General features: G+C 43.3%; 1 protein-coding gene across 1 annotated transcript in view; it reads left to right on the forward strand.

Annotated features, from left to right (window-relative positions):
• Positions 1-21,381, forward strand: part of Snd1 (staphylococcal nuclease and tudor domain containing 1) — a 431,831-nt gene that overhangs the window by 62,994 nt on the left and 347,456 nt on the right. Inside the window, exon 10 of the mRNA XM_005402366.2 lies at positions 1,827-1,940. Within this exon, the coding sequence (XP_005402423.1) occupies positions 1,827-1,940 (114 nt within the window). The remainder of the gene's footprint in view (positions 1-1,826; positions 1,941-21,381) is intronic.

Raw genomic sequence — 21,381 nt, forward strand, 5'->3', positions numbered from 1 at the left:
GGCCAGGTGAATATGGGGTTCTGGCTGTCTTGAGTTCTGGGGTGTAGCCTACCTGATTACCATACCAGATCTGTCGTAAGTTTAAAGCAGAATGGTTATTGCTATTTGAGGCTTTTTGCTGCTTTCAGGATTCCAAGTTAATCTAAAAAATGAAATTAAAGCATTTCCAGACCTACTTCACTCAGTTCTCTCTCAGACCCTTCTGTGCTTGTCTGGTCGCTGTTGTGCTTTGTGTATTCCTGATGGCCACACCCTGGGGTACCTGTCCAGCACTGGCCGTGGTTGGCCCTCCGTGAACTTCCACTCTGGTTCTATCATCTTACTTTTCTCATTCTGCTTGATGACACTTGGCTTTTGCCATTTTCTGACTTGCGTAATTTCTCACTTGTTGCTTTGCTTTGCTCTCTTCTAATTGTCCTATAAGAGTATTCTTTACTCTTTTTGGTCTGTGATGGGCTACGTGTTTGTAGGAAGTAGAGAATAGCTGTTTCTGGAGTAAGTGGGCGTATTTTGTGCTCAAGGAAATAGAGAAGCTTGCCCTGAGAGAGTTACTAGTATGGCGTCCATCGTGGCAAAGAAGAATCTGCTTGTTTTGTGCATAGAAGAGGAGGGAAATTTTGCCAGTCTTCCTTTACTGTGTGACAGCTGACTGGATAGTTTGTTTAGCCACCTAGTGGTCCTTGATAGGGCCTGATGGAAGCATAGGAGAGTTTGATTTTCATTCTGCAGATAGAGTGGATGGTGACAGTATTTTGTAGTCAGCAGCTACCTTGTAGCAAAGTATTGCCTGCAAAAAAACTCACAAAAAACAAACAAACAAAAAAAATAAAACACAGCCTTGAAACAACAGGGTCTGAATATAATTGGTTGAATTTTAGACTACTGGCCTTATTGTGTTTCCTGGTTATATCCCTGATGTGGCCCTGTCCCAGTTTGAATGGGATTTTATTCTGTGCACATTGGTGGAATGTTCTAATAACCTTCACAGAGGAGTATTTCTGCTTTTGCCCTTCAAATAGATATCCTTGTACCCCAGACAGGAAGTTAATCTTTTTTCAACTGAGAGTATGGCACAGTGTTAATGATTTTGGTTTCTACAGCAGAGAAGGCTGAAGTAGTGCCCTAAAAATGTAGCTTTAGAGTAACCAAGGTGCCTCAGTAATTTCATGTTTCTGCCTGTGAGAATAACAGCTGAGCATCTCCTTTTCCATGCCAAAAGGACAGTTCCATTTGCCCTTTACTTGCCTTTGATTCTTCTGCTGTCTGTTGGGGTGTCTGTTTTAGTTTTTGTTGTTGTTGTTTTCTGGTGCTGGGAATCAAACTCAGGACCTTGTGCTTGCCAGGCAGGTGCTGTGCCACTGAGCTATATTCCCAGCCATACTTTAGTTCTTTCTCACTTAGTACAGGTACCTTTTTCGAATCCAAACCTTGCCTCTTTCCCTAGATTCATATTGAGATAAGGCTTTTGGCTTCAGTTTAGAATCCGTTTCAACAAAAATCTTCAATAACATATAGAGGCTGGATTTCTAGTTCTTAAGCTTTATAGTTAACTGCATGTCTTGGTCAGGGCAAGAGAGGTAAGATTGGCTCTCATTATGAATGGTGTAGATTCTGTCATGTTGAGAAGTCATGATAAAGGTCTCTGAGAACTCATAGGACAGTTTTCTCTGCCTTGTTGTATGATAAAGGATGATACTGGATCAATTATAAATGGCTATTCACAGTATTCACATCATTTTCCACCTGTAACTGTGGTGGGCTTTGCTCATTGGCATGTGATGAGACCATTCAAAATCAGTTTATGTGTTTTTGCCTCTTGCCCATAGGTGATGCAGGTTCTGAATGCTGATGCCATTGTTGTGAAGCTGAACTCTGGAGACTACAAGACCATCCACCTGTCCAGCATCCGACCACCGAGGCTGGAGGGGGAAAACACACAGGTAAGACTAGGAAAGTGGCCAATGGTACATGTATGCGAGAGTCCAAAAGAACAAGTATTTGAAATCTCCAGCATATTATTTCCTAATATTTGCAGCCTGGATACAATTAGGCTAGCCTCCATGTCTCCTGAGCTACACTCCTTACTACTTGGATCCATTTCGGGTGGGCTTTTCTCTTGAGAGGGCTTCAGAGCAGTTAGAATTGGAATGTATAACATGGTGGATGAGTTTTGTCCATTAGCAAATCTGGATCTTCAGTACATTGTAATAGGGCCTGCTTCTGCTGGTCATTTTGATTCGATAATTCCTTACATTTTTCATTTTTGCCCTAGGAAGAAATGAATCTTTGTGGATATATTCTCTGGGGTCCCTCTTCATCTTTTGCAAATAGCAACTATAATTAATTGCACTGTTTTGTGCTATTTGTTTAGTCTTTTTGGCTGAATAAGTGCTTGCCTAACTAATGTGTATGACTTAGGTATATCAATTTTGAGAAATTACACTTTGAATGAAAACTCCAGGAGTTGATATTCAGTATACACATAGGCAGGTTTTCTGTTTTAAATTCTGTGGTTATTTTCTTTCCCTCTCTCTGAATTGTGAGAGGTTGGAGATAGGGATTGAGGTTGAACCTTTTCTTGGGTTTGGTTACGTGTTAATTTTACAGACATTGTTCTCACTCTTATTATTGTCCTCTGATACGTCTGTTCAGTAGTTATAGAACTAGGTCCTTAGTGAGAAGCACTGCCAGAGGCGAGTGTTTGGATTTCTGAAATTGAACATTGTGGTTGAAGTTATTGCTGTGTACTGTCTATTTTTTTTTTTAAATTGGTTGCTTTTGTAGTTCTGAAGATACGAAATTTGCTTTTCTAATGTTTTGTACATACACATGTTGTAGTGCATGTACAAGTTAAAATTCGTACGCTGTTTCCATTTGTGTGAGAGTTTATAGACATCCCATAAGAGTAAAGTAAAAATATCATGATTGTCTTTTGAATCAGATCATGCATAAAAAATATATACAGGATGGGTGATTTGAATGTCTGGCCAATCAGTTCCTTCTCTTTCTTTTTTTTTCCCCCGTAGAGGAGCCAATTTAATGCAGCAAACAGTGCTGTGGTAAGGTTGAGAATTTCAATGCGTGAAAGCCTAGAAATGCCAAAATGAGATTCTCGGTAGCCGAGCCTCATTGCACAGTGTAAATACATGTCTCCAATTTTATCAGTATTGGGAGTAGTCCACAACTCTACATCTGTGCCCTACAGTTGGAATTAAGGTTCCCACAGCAACCACAACTTCGAAATTCTTCAATGTTAATTTTTGTGCCTGCATCGTCAGCCAAAGCATTATGTTAATGTAGATTATGTAGCTGAATTTTAAGGAGTTTTTAGGGGATGGGGATGTTGTAGCTTAGGTAGGATGATAACAGGTTTTCTGAAGAACTAACCTAAGAATTTTAATTTTTTTGAGGATCCTTTGGAGTTAACCTAGTGGCCCATAGGATGTTGTTGGAATATATTTCCTACATTAGCCAACATAATGATAATGTAGTTTCTTGTTTCTTACCAAAGCGAATTGCCTCTTTTTTTCTTCGGCTTCTGTGTTGTTCTTCTTTTTTTCCTGCTCACTCTTGATATCTTCCTCTATTTTAAGAAAGTTCTCAGTAAAGCTTAGCTATAATAGCTGCAACATATGGCTTTTAAGGGAAACGAGGAATAATATCCATTATTTTTGTTCATTAAAGCTCTGTGGCAGAGTGTACTGTGAGTGGTCCCATCAGAAATAAGGTAAATAACGCACCTTGAACGTGATGGCAGAGGGCACCTTGGAGAACCCAGTTGTGGTGGGTGATTTAGGAAAGCTTCCCAAGGAATTGTTGTACTCTTGAATATTCAAGGTGGAGAAATTCGCAAGTTGTGGAAAGGACACTGCAGGCCAGCACTGTCTGATAGATCTATAATGCAAGCCACATAGGCCAGCTCTATATATTATTTAAAATTGTCAAGTAGCTCCATTTAAAAACTGAAATATATTAACTTTCATGTATCTCATTTGACTTAACATATCCAAAATATTATCATTTCAACATTTAATGAATATTAAAACATTAATGACATGGTTTCCCTTTTCTTTTTTATAATTGAGGCTTTGAAATCTGGTATGTATTTTACACTTGTCTCACATCTGAATTCCTTCTGTCACATTTCAGGGATGCAGTTGGCGCATGAGGCTAGTGGTTACTGATAGGGACAGCTCAGCTTTAGAAATGGAATGAATGTGTTAGTCATCAGTATTTGCTGGCTGCCAGGTGCTGTGCTGGGGATACAGCAAGTCATGAACGGATAGTTTCCTAGTCCTACTCTCGTCGAACTTTTAAGTCTAGTAGGGGAAATACTGTACATAAATTCCATTTATGTTAACTGCTATGAAAAAATTGTTTAGAGAAAGTACATAATCTGAGGAGGTATTTTATGTATAACAAAAGTGTACCTATAAAATTAATTAATTAAAAAGGCTTCACTAGTTGAAGTGATACCTCCCCAAGCAGTGGGGATAGTATGTAAACGAAAGGCCTGCCCAAGTGAAGCTGGGGGGCCAGGGATTTAGCTCAGGGGTGTGGCACCTGCCTGGCAAGTGTGAGGTCCTGAGTTCGATTCCCAGTAACTCCCCTGACCCCCCCACCTAAAAAAAAACAGCATCCAGGGGAAGCTGGGGGTGAGCTGTTAAGTGGTTAGGAGCAGCTCAGTGAAAAGTTTTGGCGAACAGGTAATAGATAACCATTGTGGATGTGAGTGGCATGCCTCCTGTGTGATATTAATCCACAGGGAGGGCTGGGTCCTATGTGTCCTGGGGACATCTCAGGATCCTAGTGACAGAGCAGAGGATATGGGCCTGTGGTGAATTGCAAGTATACAATAATTGTGTATGACTGGAGTAGTGGATAGCTAATTAGGAGTGCTGAGAAATAGGCGTGGTTATTAGGTAGGGATCATGTGTAGAAGGCTGGTATGCCGCGCCTTTTAGGTGTTATATTTCAGAATTTTAAATTGGAGACTGTCATGCTTGGATTTAAGAACTCTTGTGTCGATGGTGTGATTTTATAAGATAAGAAAGTAATTTGTGTTTTATAAGAGAAGATCTTACTAGATAAGAATGGATCTGCTGCAAGTCTAGTTTTTCTTTGGAAAAGCCTCAGTTAACCAAAGACCCAGGGGAGAATGGTGCAGTGATGAGAGCTGTGGTTCCCTCTTCATACTGGAGGACTCCAAGTGCTTGGGTTTTCTACTTGAAGAATTCCCCAGAGCTCTTATAAAGAATGCAAGATTCTGCTCTGTGCTTATTCTAAGTTAACAGACTTACAGTTAGGAGTATAAGAAGAAAAATCATGTGGGGCTCCCAGTGGACTGTGACTATATGCATCTAAAGCCTAGGCAGTAGGAATCCCTTTGGAGTCTTGGGTTTCCAATTTCCTTCACTCCTTTCCAGCTATTCTTACAGCTACCCTGGGAGCCCAGTCAAGTATGCATAGAAGAGAGGCCCGGCCAGGACCTCTGTTCGCCTTATGGCATCTCTGTGCAAATTAGAGAAGGGTGCCTTTTTCTCCAGGGAGCCGCCCATCAGGGCATATGCTTGGCATACAGGAAAGAGGCTGAATTTCAGGTCCTGTTCTCTCTGTCCCTTTGGCCAAGTGCCCTTGTGCAAAGCATAGCACACACAAGAATATGTGGCTGCCCTAGTTAGATCAGGGCAGGTAGAATCTCCAAGGAACATACCCAGGATGTGGTTGGGGAACTGGAGAATGACTTTGTGGTTGCAGAAGCACAAGGTGCTTGAGGATTCTTTGGAGATACGTGATGGATGGATGGTGGAAGGCCTTAAAACGCTCTTTGGAGATTACCTTCTGTTTAATTACTGGGCACTTTCTGGGGCTCATAGCTTTGAAATGGAGCTAAACATAACCTTGTAGTTTTTGTATTGGAGCCTTTTCTAAACCACAGAACCAAGTTGGGGAGAAGGAGGTGAGGAGGGGAAGTCTTTTGCAAGAGCATCTTTAAGGGCAGACTGATGCCCCACAGAAATTCCTGTGGTGCGGGAGCCCTGCCCCGAGCTCCAGATGCAGACTCATTGGGGCTTGCCCTTTCAAGAACATATGGAGGTTCCCCGCTACCGTTATTATGGACTGAACCTAAGGTCTTGGATGCTGAGCTACCTACATCCTCAGCCCTTTTTATTTTTTAATTTTGAGACAGGGTATCATTAAGTTGCTCATGCTGGACTTAAACTTGCTGTGATCCTCCTGGCCTTAGCTCCCAGAATGCTGTGATTACAAGTGTGTGCCACCACACTCGGCTTGGGAGAGATTATTTTACCATGTCTCTTTCTCCTGCCCTAAAAATTCTAGTAGCCTGTCATCAGATAATATAGATCTTTTGAGACATCTGTACATTTGGGGGATAAGAGGGCAAATTGGCTTTTCCTTTTTTTTCCACACAGAGACAAGTTCATTTCTTTTAAATTATACAGGAAGACAAGGTTTTGCCCAAGGCTAACTGTATACTTCCACACCCTCTTCCAGGTTATTTTCTAATTAGAGCCAGGAGTATTGCTTGGACAAAACACTGTGATCAAAGGAACAGTTTTCACCAGTGCAGCTGCATTGTAGTGTTATCCAGGAATTCCTGGGTAGCCTGTGATGCTGGGGTTTCACCAGAGCTTGGTGTGTTGATGGAGAGTATGATGGGAGGGTTAAAAGCAGAAGTGTGTACTATTTCCCTCAGAAGGACTCCAGTTTGATGGATCTGGTGGTGTTGATTGTGTCTCTGAATTGTTTAGGGGATCCAGTGTCAGTGCTTCGGAGATGTTCTCTCCTTTGGGCTGAAAGCCCTTTAAGAACACTCGCTTGTGGTGCTCTTGTGAAACCAGATGTGCACCAGGGTTTCCCTAAAGGTAGAGCTTGTTTTATCCAGTTGCTTGCCATAATGAAATAAGTGCAATGTCTTCCAGAAAGGCTATGGGTTTTCTGAGCTGCTGCCTTTAAGGAGATAGCACATTGTGCAATCTCAGGACTTCCTAGGGAGTGTTTGGCTTTGATCTGCAACTGGAAAGCCTAGTGCTCTATTGCCCAGGACTGCCGGGGGCTTTGTGTTACACTTGGAGTATTAATGACAAAGGAAACAGCCCCCAGGCATCCGATGAAGGGGCTGACTTATTCCCCCGTGAAGTCTGCTCTTGCAGTGCTATTGTAGTTGGCAGAGAGATACAGAGCTGAAATTTACCTTGAAAACAGGTATGCAATTTACCCAACCCCCAAGTGTTTAGTGTAGAAAGTTTGCTTTCAGCTGCAGGCCTTTTTCTCTAACTCCTTTCTTTAGTTTGTCTGTTTCTTCCTCTTACAGTGCTCTCTTGTCTGTCCTCCCCAAGCCCCCAGCACACATACAGAGTGCTTGAGCTTGATACTGTGGGACGCGTGGAAACCGAGGGTATGGTCTTTCCCTGGCTGACCATCTGATGCTGTCAACGTCTGTTCATTTCCGTCACCCTGTCTTTCAGCCTCCTCCCTGTGAACTTGTTCCCCCTATAAAGGTTCTTTTGGCCTAGAGCTTCTAGATGTTTCGACCTGGGCACTAAAGGATCAGTTTTGTTAAAGCTGCACTGTGCTTGATCTCCCCAAGTCCTTACTGTGTTCATCTTGGGAGTTGTCCCCCAGGCTGACCTGTCTGGGTCTCCTGGCCAGGCAGTTGGCAGCAAGGAGCTGCAGGTAAGTGCATTATTAGTGATGTCCTGGGATTCTTAAGGGCTTTTTGTCAGAGGCAAGGCCATTTGGGGTTCTGATAACTCCATTCGTTGTGCATTCAGGGTCCCAGGGGTCTTTGGCATTTAGGTAGAATTAAAAGTGATTCTCAACCTATTCCCTCCAGGTTAGGTTTCCGAAAGCAGGATGATTGGTCCCTCTGGACCCTCAGGCAGGGATGGTGCCACTGAGGTGCATACCAAGATAAAGCTGTAGGGTTGAGTCCCTGAGTGAAGGGGGCAAACCAATAAACCCACTGGCTGTGATCTGCTTGTGACTGGGAGCATAACGCAAATAGCAAATTAGAGAGGGACTCCTGCTTGCATTAAGGACCTTGGAGAAAAGCAAAGGCTCTTTGGATGTAGCATTTCACTGATTTCCAATGGAGAGATTTGGGGAGTGCAGCAATGTGATCAAAAGACGTGGAATCTGTCTGTGCTGGCAGAGGCATTCTGTACCAGTTTCAGATTTGTTTGATCTGGGCTTTTTTTTTTTTTTTTTGAGATGAACACTTGAAACCTCCTTTGTTAGAAGACTGAAAAAAATTACTATTAAGGGACTTTGCGGGGGATGGCCCTTAGCTCACCTATTTAAGATTCCAGAATGTGCATATCCTGATTTTTTAAGATTAATGTCTAGGTGCCACCACTTAAAACATTGCTGTGATCTGCTTCTCAGCTGGAGAGGTCACTGGAGGTCAAGCCTGGCACCTTGCGATGCAGTCAAGACATTGGGTATCTGAGTAGATAGCAGTTTCCTAAAATGTATATTCCATTGATCCTTTAAGTGAATTATAAACTGGAGAAGATAGCATGTGCCTATCTTGCTGTCCTTTGATTTGCTTTCTTCTTCCTATTACAAATTATATTTTCTTTTATTTCCTTTAGTTATATATCCCCCGTCTCATAATCTTGCCTCCCTCTTTCAAGTAATTTTTGTGGGATTTTAACAATCTCCTACTGGTTCTTGGTAGTTAATCCTTCTCCAAACTTTGTGCATTTACCTCTTTCAATCCATCTTTGTTGCTTTAATCATCACTATCACACAGTTCTACATTTTCAGTTTATCTAAACCTTTCTCACGCTGTGTGTTCATATTTCTTGTCTCTTCTCAGTCCTGTGAACTGCAGTAATTCTCTGTTGTTTTCAGAATTGACAGCACCATCATTTTACTGTCCTGTGACCATTTAATATAGCTGCTGTGCTAAGGTCCCACCCCTCTTTCTTGCCCTGGTTCTGAAAGGGCCCTTGAGACCAGAGACTTCCACACACATGACTTTCCCTGCTCCATAGCACCTGGTACTGGTGTTCTAGGTGCACACCTACTTTCCATTGTGAAGTCTTAACTTCCACTGAGGCCAGGAGTGACATGATCTTTACAGCCCCTCTTTCACTATGACTGAGAGTGCTGTGAGTACAGTAGCATTTGTACAATGTTTTTTATGTTTTTTTTTCTTTTTTTTTTTTAACGGTATTGGGGATTGGACCCAGGGCCTAGCAGATGCTAGGCAAGCATTCTATGACTGAGCTCTTTTTATTTTGAAACAAAGGTCTCCTTAAATTGCCCAGACTGGCCTTGAATTTATGATCCTCTTGCCTCAGCCTCCCGAGTAGCTGGGATTATTGCAGGCCACATTTATCAAATGTCTAAGTCAGAATATCTGCTGAGGCATAAGACCTAGTTCTGTGGATTGCTGTTGAGTAGGTGTAATGTTTGTCACCTCTGAGTCTGCTGCTGATCTCCTTGACTGTTTCTGATAGCTGTTTCAGCTGGAGCCAATACCCTGGTATCTAGCAGTCCTGGGAGGGAGTTTTTGCACTACTGTTTTTCGTTTGTTTTTCTTTCCTTGCTTGCTAATTAGATTGCACGTTCTGCTGGCTAGGTCCCACGTGGCTTAGTTTTCTGTATGCATTTCCTCTTCCCCATTCATGGTTTCAGTCCAGTTGCTGCCTTTGGCTTGACTAGTCCTGCTTCTCTGTGCATTAGCTTTCCCTGTAAGGCGCATTCTGGTCGCACAGTGCAGATTGGGGTTGGGGGCAGTCCACCACGGGGTCTACTTTTAGGATTCTAATTGCACTTGAAGATTGGTCCCCCACTTGACTATCTTTTAATTCTCTTATTCAGGCATTTCTGAACATCGTCTTCCATAGTAGTCCAGATATCTTGATTCACTGAATTTTTTTGGTGCACTTTTACTGAGGGCTATATATTTTTTTCCTGTGGTCGACCTTGTTGGTTGTCAGATTATTTCTTTGCTGGAACTAATTTTAAAATCAATTAGAGAGCTTTCCCTTCATCTTTCTCTCTTTATTTATGAGATACTGATTGCAGAGCTACCTACACTGTGTTTAGATAAATTACTTTTTTTTTCTTTTGCATAACATTTATATTCAAGGCAAGTTTAGTGCAGCCAGCCAGTGCTTTGCATTTTTGCAGGCCAGGGCTGTAGGTTTCATTCCTTGGTGGGCTAATTAACTTTGGAGTGGGAATATTTTGTTCAGTTCAAAAACCGAACATTTAAGTTCTCATGTATTATAGGCACTATGGCTCTGGGACATCATTTTTATTAGCAAAGTGTTTACATTTTAGGGATTAATATCTAATCCTGAGCCAGTATGTATGCGAGTTGTGGTCAGTAGGTGGACTTTAGATGGGATAGTGGGTTATGGATTAGGCGGTTCCATTAACACCACTGTTTTAGCAAAGGCTCTTCAGATCTCAGACTAGAAGGAGAAGCTGAAGGACACAGTGCTTTATTTGTAGCAAATGACAGGCCTATTGCTTAGGCATATTTTTTATGTCACTTTTCATTTTAGCCTTTCTTTAAAAATCCATGGTCAATCTGGGTTGTTCTCCTTAACCTTACCTTCTGAGATATCTGCCCGGTTGGGGCTGCAGATGCCCTTGTCCTATTCCGTATCTTATTAGTGGACACTTGGTGTATTGCTAGTTGCAGCAAGATGTCTGTGCAGTGTAGCTATGAAGACATTCTGGAGACTTTGTGTTCCTTACTTTTTCATTTCTCTGCTAGAAGCCCGTTGATAAAAATCTCCTTTATTTTTGTTTCACTGTATTGGTCACTTAGTGAAACTAAGCTGAATTATTACCGGTATGTGGGGTATCTGCTGCACGTTAGTGTTCAGACTTTGGTCCCCAGAATTTGGTTGCTTCTGCGTCCTGCTGATTCTGGATAACACACATATTGGATACCTATAGTTTCTAGTTTCTGCATTTAAATAGCACACCTTCCTCACCTTCTGTCTTTATCCCCTTTCTCATTTTGATCTTTTGGGTCAGGTAAGTTTCTCATTTCTCCACATCTGTTGCTACCCGACAGCCCAGCACATAGTTGATACATGTTTGTTACATAATGTCTCCGGGCATCTCAATGGCTGTCTTTTCTCCTTGTTGATAATATGGTGGTGCTGGATGGTCAGAGTACAGTGACACTTGACTACTTCTACTATTGGTCATTCCCAGGACATTTTTTGCCATCTTTTTTTTTTTTTTTTTGGTTTTTCTCCGGTACCGGGAACCGAACTCACGACCTTGCGCTTGCCAGGCAGGCACTTTTGCCACTGAGCTAAATCCCCAGCCCCTTTTTTGCCATCTTAGCAGGAAGCTGAGCTCTTTCCTTGTGCTGTTGCCTTTTGTAGGGTGGGCCGCAATTAGGAGAAAGCCACATTCTTATTCATATGGAGCTGCCTTTAGCATCTGTTTCTCCAGCTGGAGGGTCTTGTTTTAGAATGACTGGCATGTAGGTGGAGCTCTGTGGAGGGGCTGCTGTTGTGTCCTGGGCCTGGACTGCCTTTTTAGCCTCCTGTTTACCAGGGCTTTGCTTGAGGTCCTGCATCTGTGGATGGGGCTGGATAGTACTGCTCATCTTCCTGTTCTTGGACCCCTCTTTCCTCTTTACCTTTCACTGCAGCTGCTGTGAGGGGATGCACGGTATTCTGCATGACAGAATTGGCAGGCAGTGCCACTTGCTGGTATTGGCCGGTGGGATATCCAGAATTATTAGGCCAGTTTGTACTTTAAGAGGAAGGAGACGTGATACCATTGAAAGTAGCTCATTTCATTCATTTCTTATAAAGAGGAAAGAAGTTATCCTAGTGCTTTGCTATTCCTTTCAGTGTGTGTGTATTAAACCACAAGCTCAGCGTTTTCCTCAGAAAGACATTTAGAGATCCTGCTGCTTGAGCCTGGTTTGAGCTGGGCTCTGGCTTGCATTAGCAGCTTGCTCTGGGTGCTGCCTCCTTTTCTAAAAGCTTTTGGGTCTCACCCCTCCATCCCTCACCCCTTCCCAGGCTGCTTACAAGAGTGACTGATTCCTTCAGTCCAGACTCCCCTGTTTGCATATACCAACTTACAGCTCTTCTGGAAGTGCCTGGACTCAGTCGTAGAATCGTCAGAAAGATATCTGCTCCTCAGTTGAGAAGCCATTAAGCCACCTCAGTTCATAACAGCATTTGGTTCATTGTTATGATTAGATATCCATAAAGTACAGCAGGTAGAGGACGGTCACTGGCCCTGTTGGAGAGATATGTCTCAGTCCTAAAAGATACAAATTAGTCCCAGGTTATCTGGTATTGCTGATGGAATCTGACAAACTGAAAATTCAGTGTAATAAAAACCTACAGCCTTTCATCTCTCACCCGTGCACCTGGCAAGCAATGTATTTCGAGGCCAAAGCTGATGGCATTTAATCTCGCTGTCTAGGAGTATATGCACATGTGCTCCAGGGAGCGTGTGCGCCTCTTGCCCTTGTGCCTGCCGCGGAGCTGGTGGATTCAGAGACTTGTGCACGGATTTTGCTCTCTTTTCCCCACCTTGTGATTCTCAAAAGTTTTGCTCATTTGTTTGCTTTATGTTTTGATCTGTAAATCTTTGTGAAAGTGTATGAGTACAGACATGCCTGACACTTTTGTTTTCATTTGAATTTGTAAGAATCACCTTCTAATCCCACACTGTATTAGCCAGTTTTTCTTTGGCTAGACAAAATACCCAGCGCCCACAGTTTAAAAGAGGAGAGGTTTATTTGCCTCCTGGTTTCAGAGAATTTGCTTCATCGGCTCCAAGGCGGGAACATCAGGACCGGAGGGTGTGGTGGGACAAAGCAGCTTAGTTCACAATGGCCAACAAGCAGAGGGGTGGAACAGAACCAGAGAAGAGGTTAGGGGCCAGGTCATAGGTGCCTCTGTGAGCCACCCACACACCCTGAGATGTGCTTTCCTGATAATTCCTTGGGTAGCCGCCAAGCTGATCAAATTGACAATTAAACTTCACTGTCACTTTATGGTTCCTTCTGTTTCCACCTGCTGCTGTCCCTTCTGGAGGGTAGAGGGAGTCTGTGAACTTGATTCCCATGAGGTTGTTCCTGGCCAACACAATTTGGTTGTTCTGTTTCTTGTTACCGCAGACCTTACAAAGGAGCCTGTGCTATGCTGTATTCCACTTGACTTGGGTTACTCTCAGATCCTCTGTGCTGTGTTTTGGATGCAGCATGGGTGTGCCAGTGAATGAATCCGTAGCATTGTTGCAGTTGACTGTTGGCCTTTAGCTGTCTTACTGGGATTCAACCAAAAAGAATGGCATCTTGAACCTGAATTCACTGTTTAAAACCTGCATTTCTCTCTCTAGTTTTCTTGAGCAACAACATCAAAGCAGCTTATTAAATGTGATTTTAAGTACTAGAAAACTACGTTTGTTTGTTTTTGTTTCGTTTGTTTGTTTTTTCTGGTACTGGGAATCGAACTCACAGCCTTGCACTTGCCAGGCAGGCGCTGTGCCGCTGAGCTAAATCCCCAGCCCCTTAGAAAACTACATTTGTACAATGCGAGCAAGATCGATGTCTTGGAATTTATGTCAGTTGATGTCTGAATTGGTGAAATCTCTCAATCTATAGCTTCTACATACGGACGCAAAGCAGCTTCTCACCCATCACAGTGGGGTCTTGCGTTTACACAAGCAAGCATGTGTAGCCTGCTGGTGATGAGGTGGGGTTTTCCTCATTCTGGCTTGTTTGTAATGTCAGGTCTCAACCTTGGCATTTATTACTAGTAGTGGGAAGTTTCAAAACTCTGGCCTGCTGGAGACTGCAGTGTTTCCTTCCCTGGTGTCTACGGCAGGAAGCAGATCTCTGACTGTTGCAGCTTCCAGTCCGTCTTCCAGCGTCTTTCTCTCTCCCTCTGATTACCGTTTCTACCTGTCTCTCTGCCCTGCTTGATCCTCGTTATTACTGTCTTTAGTGGTTAGGGAGTGAGGAATGAAGAGCTTAGTGCTGTTTCCATTTTTCTGCCTTTACCTTAAGTCCACTGTGACTCTGTGTCTTTTCACCTCATTATAACCTGCTGTCCTGGCCAGTTCAGGGGTGGAAACCCACTCCTGGTAGCAGGGGTGACCGATCTTAATGTAGCATGAGTCTTGGAGGATATAAATCTAAGGAAGCAGTTTTGACTCCTCACATAGATATACACTCAGCCATCTGTATCTGGTGCTGCTATATCTGTGGAGTCAGCCAGCCACATATTGAGAATTTTTGAAAAAAGAGTTACTTCTATATCCAACATACACATACATTCCCTCCCTCCCTCCCCACTCTCTCCCTCCGCAATGTTAGGGATTGAACCTAGGGCCTCACATAAGCTAGACAAGTGCTGTACCACTGAACTACATGCCCAGCCCCAGATTTCTTTTCTTGTCATTATTCCCTAAACAAATGCAAATGGGAATGCAAATATTTTATGCCATTTTAGATGAGGCTTGAACATCTGAGGATTGTGATACTGGGTGGGAGGTATCCTGGAACCAGTCCTCTAGAGATGTGGAGGCATCTCAGTATGCTGGTGTCCTTGAACTGACTTTGGAGTTCTGAAGCTGAGGAACAGGGCCTCGTTGCTATTTCTGGCTGCTGTATGACCTTTGTATCTGTCTTTTACCTCGGTGCCCTTTCCTGCTAGGAAAATGGTGCTCATATGTGCCCTCCTAAGAGATCCCCTGTTACAGAGTTCTACAAGGGCACGGAGTTTGATTGTTAACTGTTAGATTCACTGCAAATATGGCTGCCCAACATTATTGCTTCTCATTTGCTACAAATGAGCTCCAAGCCTTCTGGGTTTACACAGGACTACCCTGAGGACAAAGATGAAGTTGGTGCCATGTATTTTGATAAACAGTACCGCTGCAGCGTGTGTTCAGGTCTGCCACTGCCTGCCGCTGCTCTCGTCTTTATGGTTTCACCCCTACTCCCTGGCCCCGGCCCAGATGCATAACTGTGTACCCTGTTGGTTCTCACAGTGAGATCCATTTAAGCTTTTGCCTTAGAGTAGAGGCCATGTCAGATTTTTCTAAGCTGCTTCTATTCATTTTTCACCACAGCCAGACACTTCAGCTTGAGAACCAATGTTGCAGGTTGTTGCTTTTAGCAGTGCAAGAGTTGGAGCTCACCAGAGTTCTCTCTCCTGGACTTTGATCTGACAATGCCATTTTTCTTTTAGATGCAACACTGTACACCTCTGCGTTTCCTGTATGAGTAGTGCTCCACCCTCACCACCCCCCACCCCCTGAAGCTGACTGCCAACCAGACTTGTGCACCTCTAAGATACTTCAGCTTAGAACAGTGATGGCAAACCTTAGAGACCGAGTGCCAGATTGCAACCCCAAACTCACTTATTTGTCAGGAAGTGCCAACTCTGCTATTAAACTTGAATTCTGAGGTTTTCGTTTAGAAAAAAACAACTCATACATTAACATTTTTTTGTCTTAAAAGAAAAATACAATAGGTGTGCTGCAGATTCACTGCCACTGGTTTAGAACATCTAAGAATTCCCGGGAAAGGAGACAGGAATTTTGCTTCAGAGAAATGAGAAGACTTCTCTAGAGAGGAGTAGGGTTCTTTAACAGATTATTTGAGCTGATAGAAGCTGGTATTTACAGTTTCAGTCTAAATTTCATTTCATGATAACAAGAGAAAAGGTTTATGAAGTGGTGCCTTGTTGGACCTGGCTTCACACTGCTTGTACAGTCTATTAACTGAATATGGTAAAGCACAGAAGAGGCTGTGGTGAGGGATGTGCTTGCTGCCGATATGGAAGTGGTCCTCGCATGGTTAGAAGAAAATACATGTGCTTTGTGGCACATGCCATAAGGCCAGCAGTTCAATATACAGCCCAGCAAATCCCCAAATGCCTTCTGAATTTTGGCAGGCACAGACAGGTATGCTGTGTAGAGGTGGTGTTCAGGGCTGCTCTGTGTGAACTGAGGAAGAGGAAATCCTGTCTCTTGTTAAGACCTTACAGGAATTCTTCTGCTCAGTTCTACTCAAGGCTCGACTCTGAGCTCTATAGGTTGATAATTGCTGTTAGATTGATAACTGATTAACGCTAATAAATAAGTCCACAGATACTTGATTTAAAAGTCAGTTTGTGGGCTTATTAATTTATGATGTGAATTTCACCTATTAGGCCAACGGCATACTTCTTGTGGAAAAGGTTGCTTCTTATTTATAGAATATGAGGAAAGATGGTAGCTGACCCAGAGGAAGGCTGTGGTAGCCCCAGATACACCTGCGTGGCCCAGGCAGAGCATGAGACACAGGTCATCCTGCTTAACCTGCATCCTGTCCCAATTAGACAGATGAGAAAACATCCTGGGAAAATTTTATCACTTGCTTTGGTGGGTGAGGGACCAGGATTTTAGCTCTCTCCAAATGTGCGACAGGAGCTTAGATGTTGGTTGTGTTAGTGACCTTTTCTTCCAGAGGACTGAGTGGACTTTTTTCTATGCTTTTGTTTCCCAGGTGTCTGGTTCTAGCAGAAGCTGTAGCTGGTTGTTTTTCTTGTTGGAACACATGCTTTCTTGCTTCAACTTATTTTTATAAAGTTAGACTGTTTCTTGCAGCTATTTTTGGAAGCGCCATGATTTATGTCGAGAGACTCATTTAAATTCATAATGGGTATTTAACTTGAGATAAGTGGGTGACCTGTAACTCCCCCCCACCCTTTTTTATTTACAGTACTGGGGATTGGATCCCATCGCTCAAACATTCTAGGACAGTGGTCTACCATTGTGTTATGCTACCTCCAGCCCACTATGTCTTTCACAGTCCTGTCTCTTATATGAAGTTTTCCTGGTAGTACTCTCACTGCAGTACTTAGAACAGTCAGACTAACCCTATGAATGGATTGGACTCTTTTTTTTTTTTTTTTTTTTAATACAGAGTCTCAATACTTGTCATTTTTACAGAGGTTCCTAAGCCCTGAGAGTACCTATTTCTAATAGTTCATTATTGATTTAATTTTTATTCATTCTTTTCTGACATTAACCCCATTAGATGATTTATATGTCTGCTTTCATCTTTACATGGTTCTCTACTTAAGAAGTTTTTTTTTCTAACTATGAATGTAACATTCATTTTATAAATTTGGGGATATTTAAACAAGAAAATATAAATTACTTAAATCCCATTATCCAGAGGCAGTATCACCACTGTTAATATCTCATGGCCTTCTCACCAGTGCCACTGTTCATGTTTTGCAAGTGAGCGTTTCCCTTGGTCTTTAAATACTTTCTTAAAACAGAATTTTTAATGGTTATGTAGTTTTTAATAATGTAGATGTACCATCTTTTATTTAACCAGTTACCACCTAATTTTTTTGAGCTATAAATTATCTCCAATTTTTGTGATTATATCTTTATTCGTAAAATGAAAATTTGCCTTGAAGTAGCAAGCATGAGCAGGTCCATTAAGATCAGAGATAGCCCTTGGGCAAGTGGGGCTGAATTTCCCTGCATGCATTCTTAGCACAGATGCATGTTCCCTGAGGGGCTGGTATTTAGTCCTGCTGGCAGCACACTCTCTCATCACCTAACTCCTTATCTATTTGTGTTAGATAGAGGCAGGACTGGCTCCAGGCTCCCTGTGTTTTGTTGCCAGACAGGCTCCTCCTCTCTAGCTTAGACTGAACTTGCTACTTTTGAAGAAAACTTGGAGGAAAGGGCTAAGTCTTCTCTGCAGGCTCACGGCTCTTGTTAGCTGCCCTGGCAGGGAGCCGCTGAGACCCCTGAAGGGCATCTTGGCCCCTGGCATCCCCCGTGTTCCAGCCCACGTGCTGCTCAGTGGGTTGCTTACAGAGCCTTGCACTTGTGTTTGCACAATTACACTGCAGATCATTAAATTGTATCCTATTGTGACAAAAACATTCACCCCCACGTAGGTGTATGTAAAGCAATTATATTTAATTAACATACAATAGCATTGCTGACCAGTAGGTAATTACAATCACTGGTGCTTGTTTAAAGGAATGTAGCCTGCCTCCTCCTTGAGGAGGTGGATGTGGCCCATTCAGGGAGCAGGAAATGAAAGCCAGGAGGGTTCCCACAGCCCTCTGTCTCTGTGTGGAACCTGAGTGCTGTCAGCATAGTCTTGTTTGAGCTCAACAAGAAGTGGTGTGGTATCTTCAAAGTGCGGTGGCTCACACTGTTGAGGGCTCCATAACCTAGAGGTACATCTCAGATGTACCTTAAAACAGAAAGGTAGCCCTGGACCAACACAGTCCAGATACAGTGTGCTGTGTGTCCCAAGCCACACAGCGGTTCAGCGGCTTATTGTGTCTTGGCTCTACTAGTTGGGAGCAGAGAGCATATTAAAATTATCCAGACCAGAAGTTGCGGTAACACTTTGGCTAATCTTCAAATGATGCAATTGGAAGATAGATGGCAAACCTTTTAGAGCTTTCAGTAGTACAGACAGCCCGCTGCGGCATGCGTGCAGTAGGTTTGCCACCATTGTTTGACACTGTTCAAATACTCAGTTTTGCCCTGTTGCCTCAGGTTATCTTTAGTGTGCCATTTCTCAAAGGGCTAGTGTTTTCTGTGGGCAGCCTCTTCCCTGCTGACAGAGGACTGGCACCTTGATTACCCCAGTGCCTACTCTGAGACTGACAGGCTGGTGCTGGCCTGGCAGACAGCTGCTTCCTCAAGGCTCAGATCTTTATCTGGGTGAAGTCCGCAGGAGGGGAGAGGGGCTCACATGGGTCTTTTCCTTTCCTCCCTCGTCTCAGCTCCTTTCTTTCACATAAACATGGTCCAGAGCCTCGGGGCCTGGAGAAGGATGGAGAGAGGAGAGTTAAATTCCCAGACACTGGCTCGCTGGGGGCAGCTGCCTATGTGCCCCTGGAGTGGTCCTCAGCCTTTCTCTTCCCACCTTCCTGCTGAGCTTTCTTCTCCCTGTGCCCTGTAATGGCCTGCGAGAGCTCCTGTAGGAGCCAGGAGAAGGCTTTGGAAAGATACTCACTCCCAGGGTTAGTTTTTGATGCCCAGGAAGTGTGAGTGGAGACCATTTAATTTGTGCACAGGAGTGTAGCTTGGAGCAATACTGACTCCCTCTGGTCCACTTTTGATGAAAAGAACAGTGGGATTGCGCTGCAGTGTGTCTTTGGTCTCGGGGAGGGAGAGGTTGGGGCTGAGGCTGGAGATCTTTTAGTGGTACTGTATCATTTGTATGTGCCTTTCTCCATAGTTCTGAAGAAGAAATTAGTATCTTGGTCATTTGAAAAAGTAATTTTAGCTTGTAGATTCCCTGCCACACTTGAGTAACTTTTGGAAAGTACAATATTTTACCCAAATCCCATTAAATGTTAGGCACTCTTTCTATATTCTCTTTACTGTCCTTTGACTGATTAGCAAAATATTTATGTGAACCCAGAAGGCTGATTTATTTATTTTATTGTCTTTTTTAATAACTTGTTTCTCCCTTGTGCTGGGTGCTTTCAGAAGCCCGGACAACTGCCGTGATTTCTTTGGTGATAACCATCCGCTCTCCCTTGGCCTGCATCCTCAAGGGGCTGCTTGGAGTTTTCATGCTTTAATGAAGCCTCTAGCTGTTCTGTACCCTGGGTGGGTGGTGATAAATCCACCCAAAATGCCCCCACCTAGGGACGGCATAACTTATATTTAACATATAGTTGGAGCAGATTAGTGGTTCAGGCTCAGCAGGAATGGCCATGGAAAAATGTAGGAGTGAAATGCCACATATTAAATTGGCCTTGATTTTCCTGTTGTGGAATCTTCCTCCTTTATTCCTTTCCTTTTATCGTTATTATCATTTTCATGATTATTATTTTTGATGGTATCTGGGATCAAGCCCAGGGCCTGGTGCATGCTAGGCAAGTGCTCTAGCACTGAGCTGTTTACGCAGCCCTTTTTTAATTTTGAGGAGAGGTCCCACTAAGTTGCTCTGGTTGGCTTTGAACTTGTGATCCTGCTGCCTCAGCCTCCTGAGTACGTGGGGTCACAGATGTGTGCCGTTGTGCCTGGCTGGAAGCCTCTTTCTTATCCTATGTCTGAGGGTTTCCTGCATAGTTAATTTGCTGGCCAAGGTGCTATAGGCATTTTTAAGCACCTGCGTTTGTCTGGGCAAGAAACCAGGCAGTTGCTGGTGAGGATGCTTTCTTGAGAGGCTGCTCTGGAAATAGATAGCAGATCTTTTGGCTGAGGTCATAAAGTCATGGTAATGAAGGACTGATCAGAAGAGAGCCTTTGATTGGAGAGTTACCCTTGGCACAGTGCTCTTCCCGGGTCTGCTTCTTATATACCAGTGATCCCTCTTCCTGGCAGATTCCCCCTCATAAGCCTGTGTTCATGTTGGTCTCCATAATTAAATTCTTCTTTCCTGCAAGCACACATCTCAGGTGTAGTAAGGTTCAAAGCAAAACAGGTTTCTGTAATTTCTCCTGTGAGGGTAACTGGGTGCATTTGTTTATAATGGACACATGCCTGGTTGTGTGTATGGGAGGGCTACTTTTCCTTTATTCATCAAGCACCTATCAGGATAAGGCTAAAATAAAAGCCACTGTCCTCAGCAGGTAGCTTGGGTAGCTTTTATTTTATTTTATTTTATTTATTTTTTGGGTTTTTTTTTTTTCCGGTACTGGGAACCGAACTCACAACCTTGCCAGGCGGGCGCTGTGCCACTGAGCTAAATCCCCAGCTACTTGGGTAGCTTTTAAACATTTATTTTTTTATATGCTGATCATGGAATAGAAAGCACACATGACTTGTATATAGGTATATGTATATGTATATGACCATAAAAGACTAATGAGAAATAAAGCCACACACTCATCAGTGTCTCAACTCTACTGAATTAGAGCCCATGAAACACAGTAACTCATCTGTGGAGCAGGAAACAGACACGATTATTGCCTGCTTGGAGGTCTGCTGGGGTCATACCTCGGCTCAATCAGTAGAGCAACGCAGAGGGAAAATGTTAAGTATTGGCGCTTTTAAAGCAGAGGCTGGCAGTTCTTGGCTGCATGTCAGAATCACCTAAGGAGCTTTTAACCAGCGTATGTCCCCGGGGTCTCCTGAATCAGAATTCCCAGGGTGGTATCTACGCATCTTGGCTCCTCTAGAGCTCCCTGGATGTTTCTGCAGCCCATCCTGGCAGTGGAGGTCTGAGAGGATCGATTCTGGGTGCAGGTCTATGATGGGAAGAGATGGTATCTAACACAAAGAAAATCTTGTAGATGCAGAAATTTTCTAATCTGTTTTAAGAATTGTGGGAAGTAATCATATTCTTTTACCCTTTGGGGGAATTTCCACTTATTTTATAATGAAGATGTCATAGCCACTCTTTTCTTAAATGATGAG

This window comes from Chinchilla lanigera, unplaced genomic scaffold (genome assembly GCF_000276665.1).
Source record: "Chinchilla lanigera isolate Chin_1 unplaced genomic scaffold, ChiLan1.0 scaffold00078, whole genome shotgun sequence".
NCBI lineage: Eukaryota > Metazoa > Chordata > Mammalia > Rodentia > Chinchillidae > Chinchilla > Chinchilla lanigera.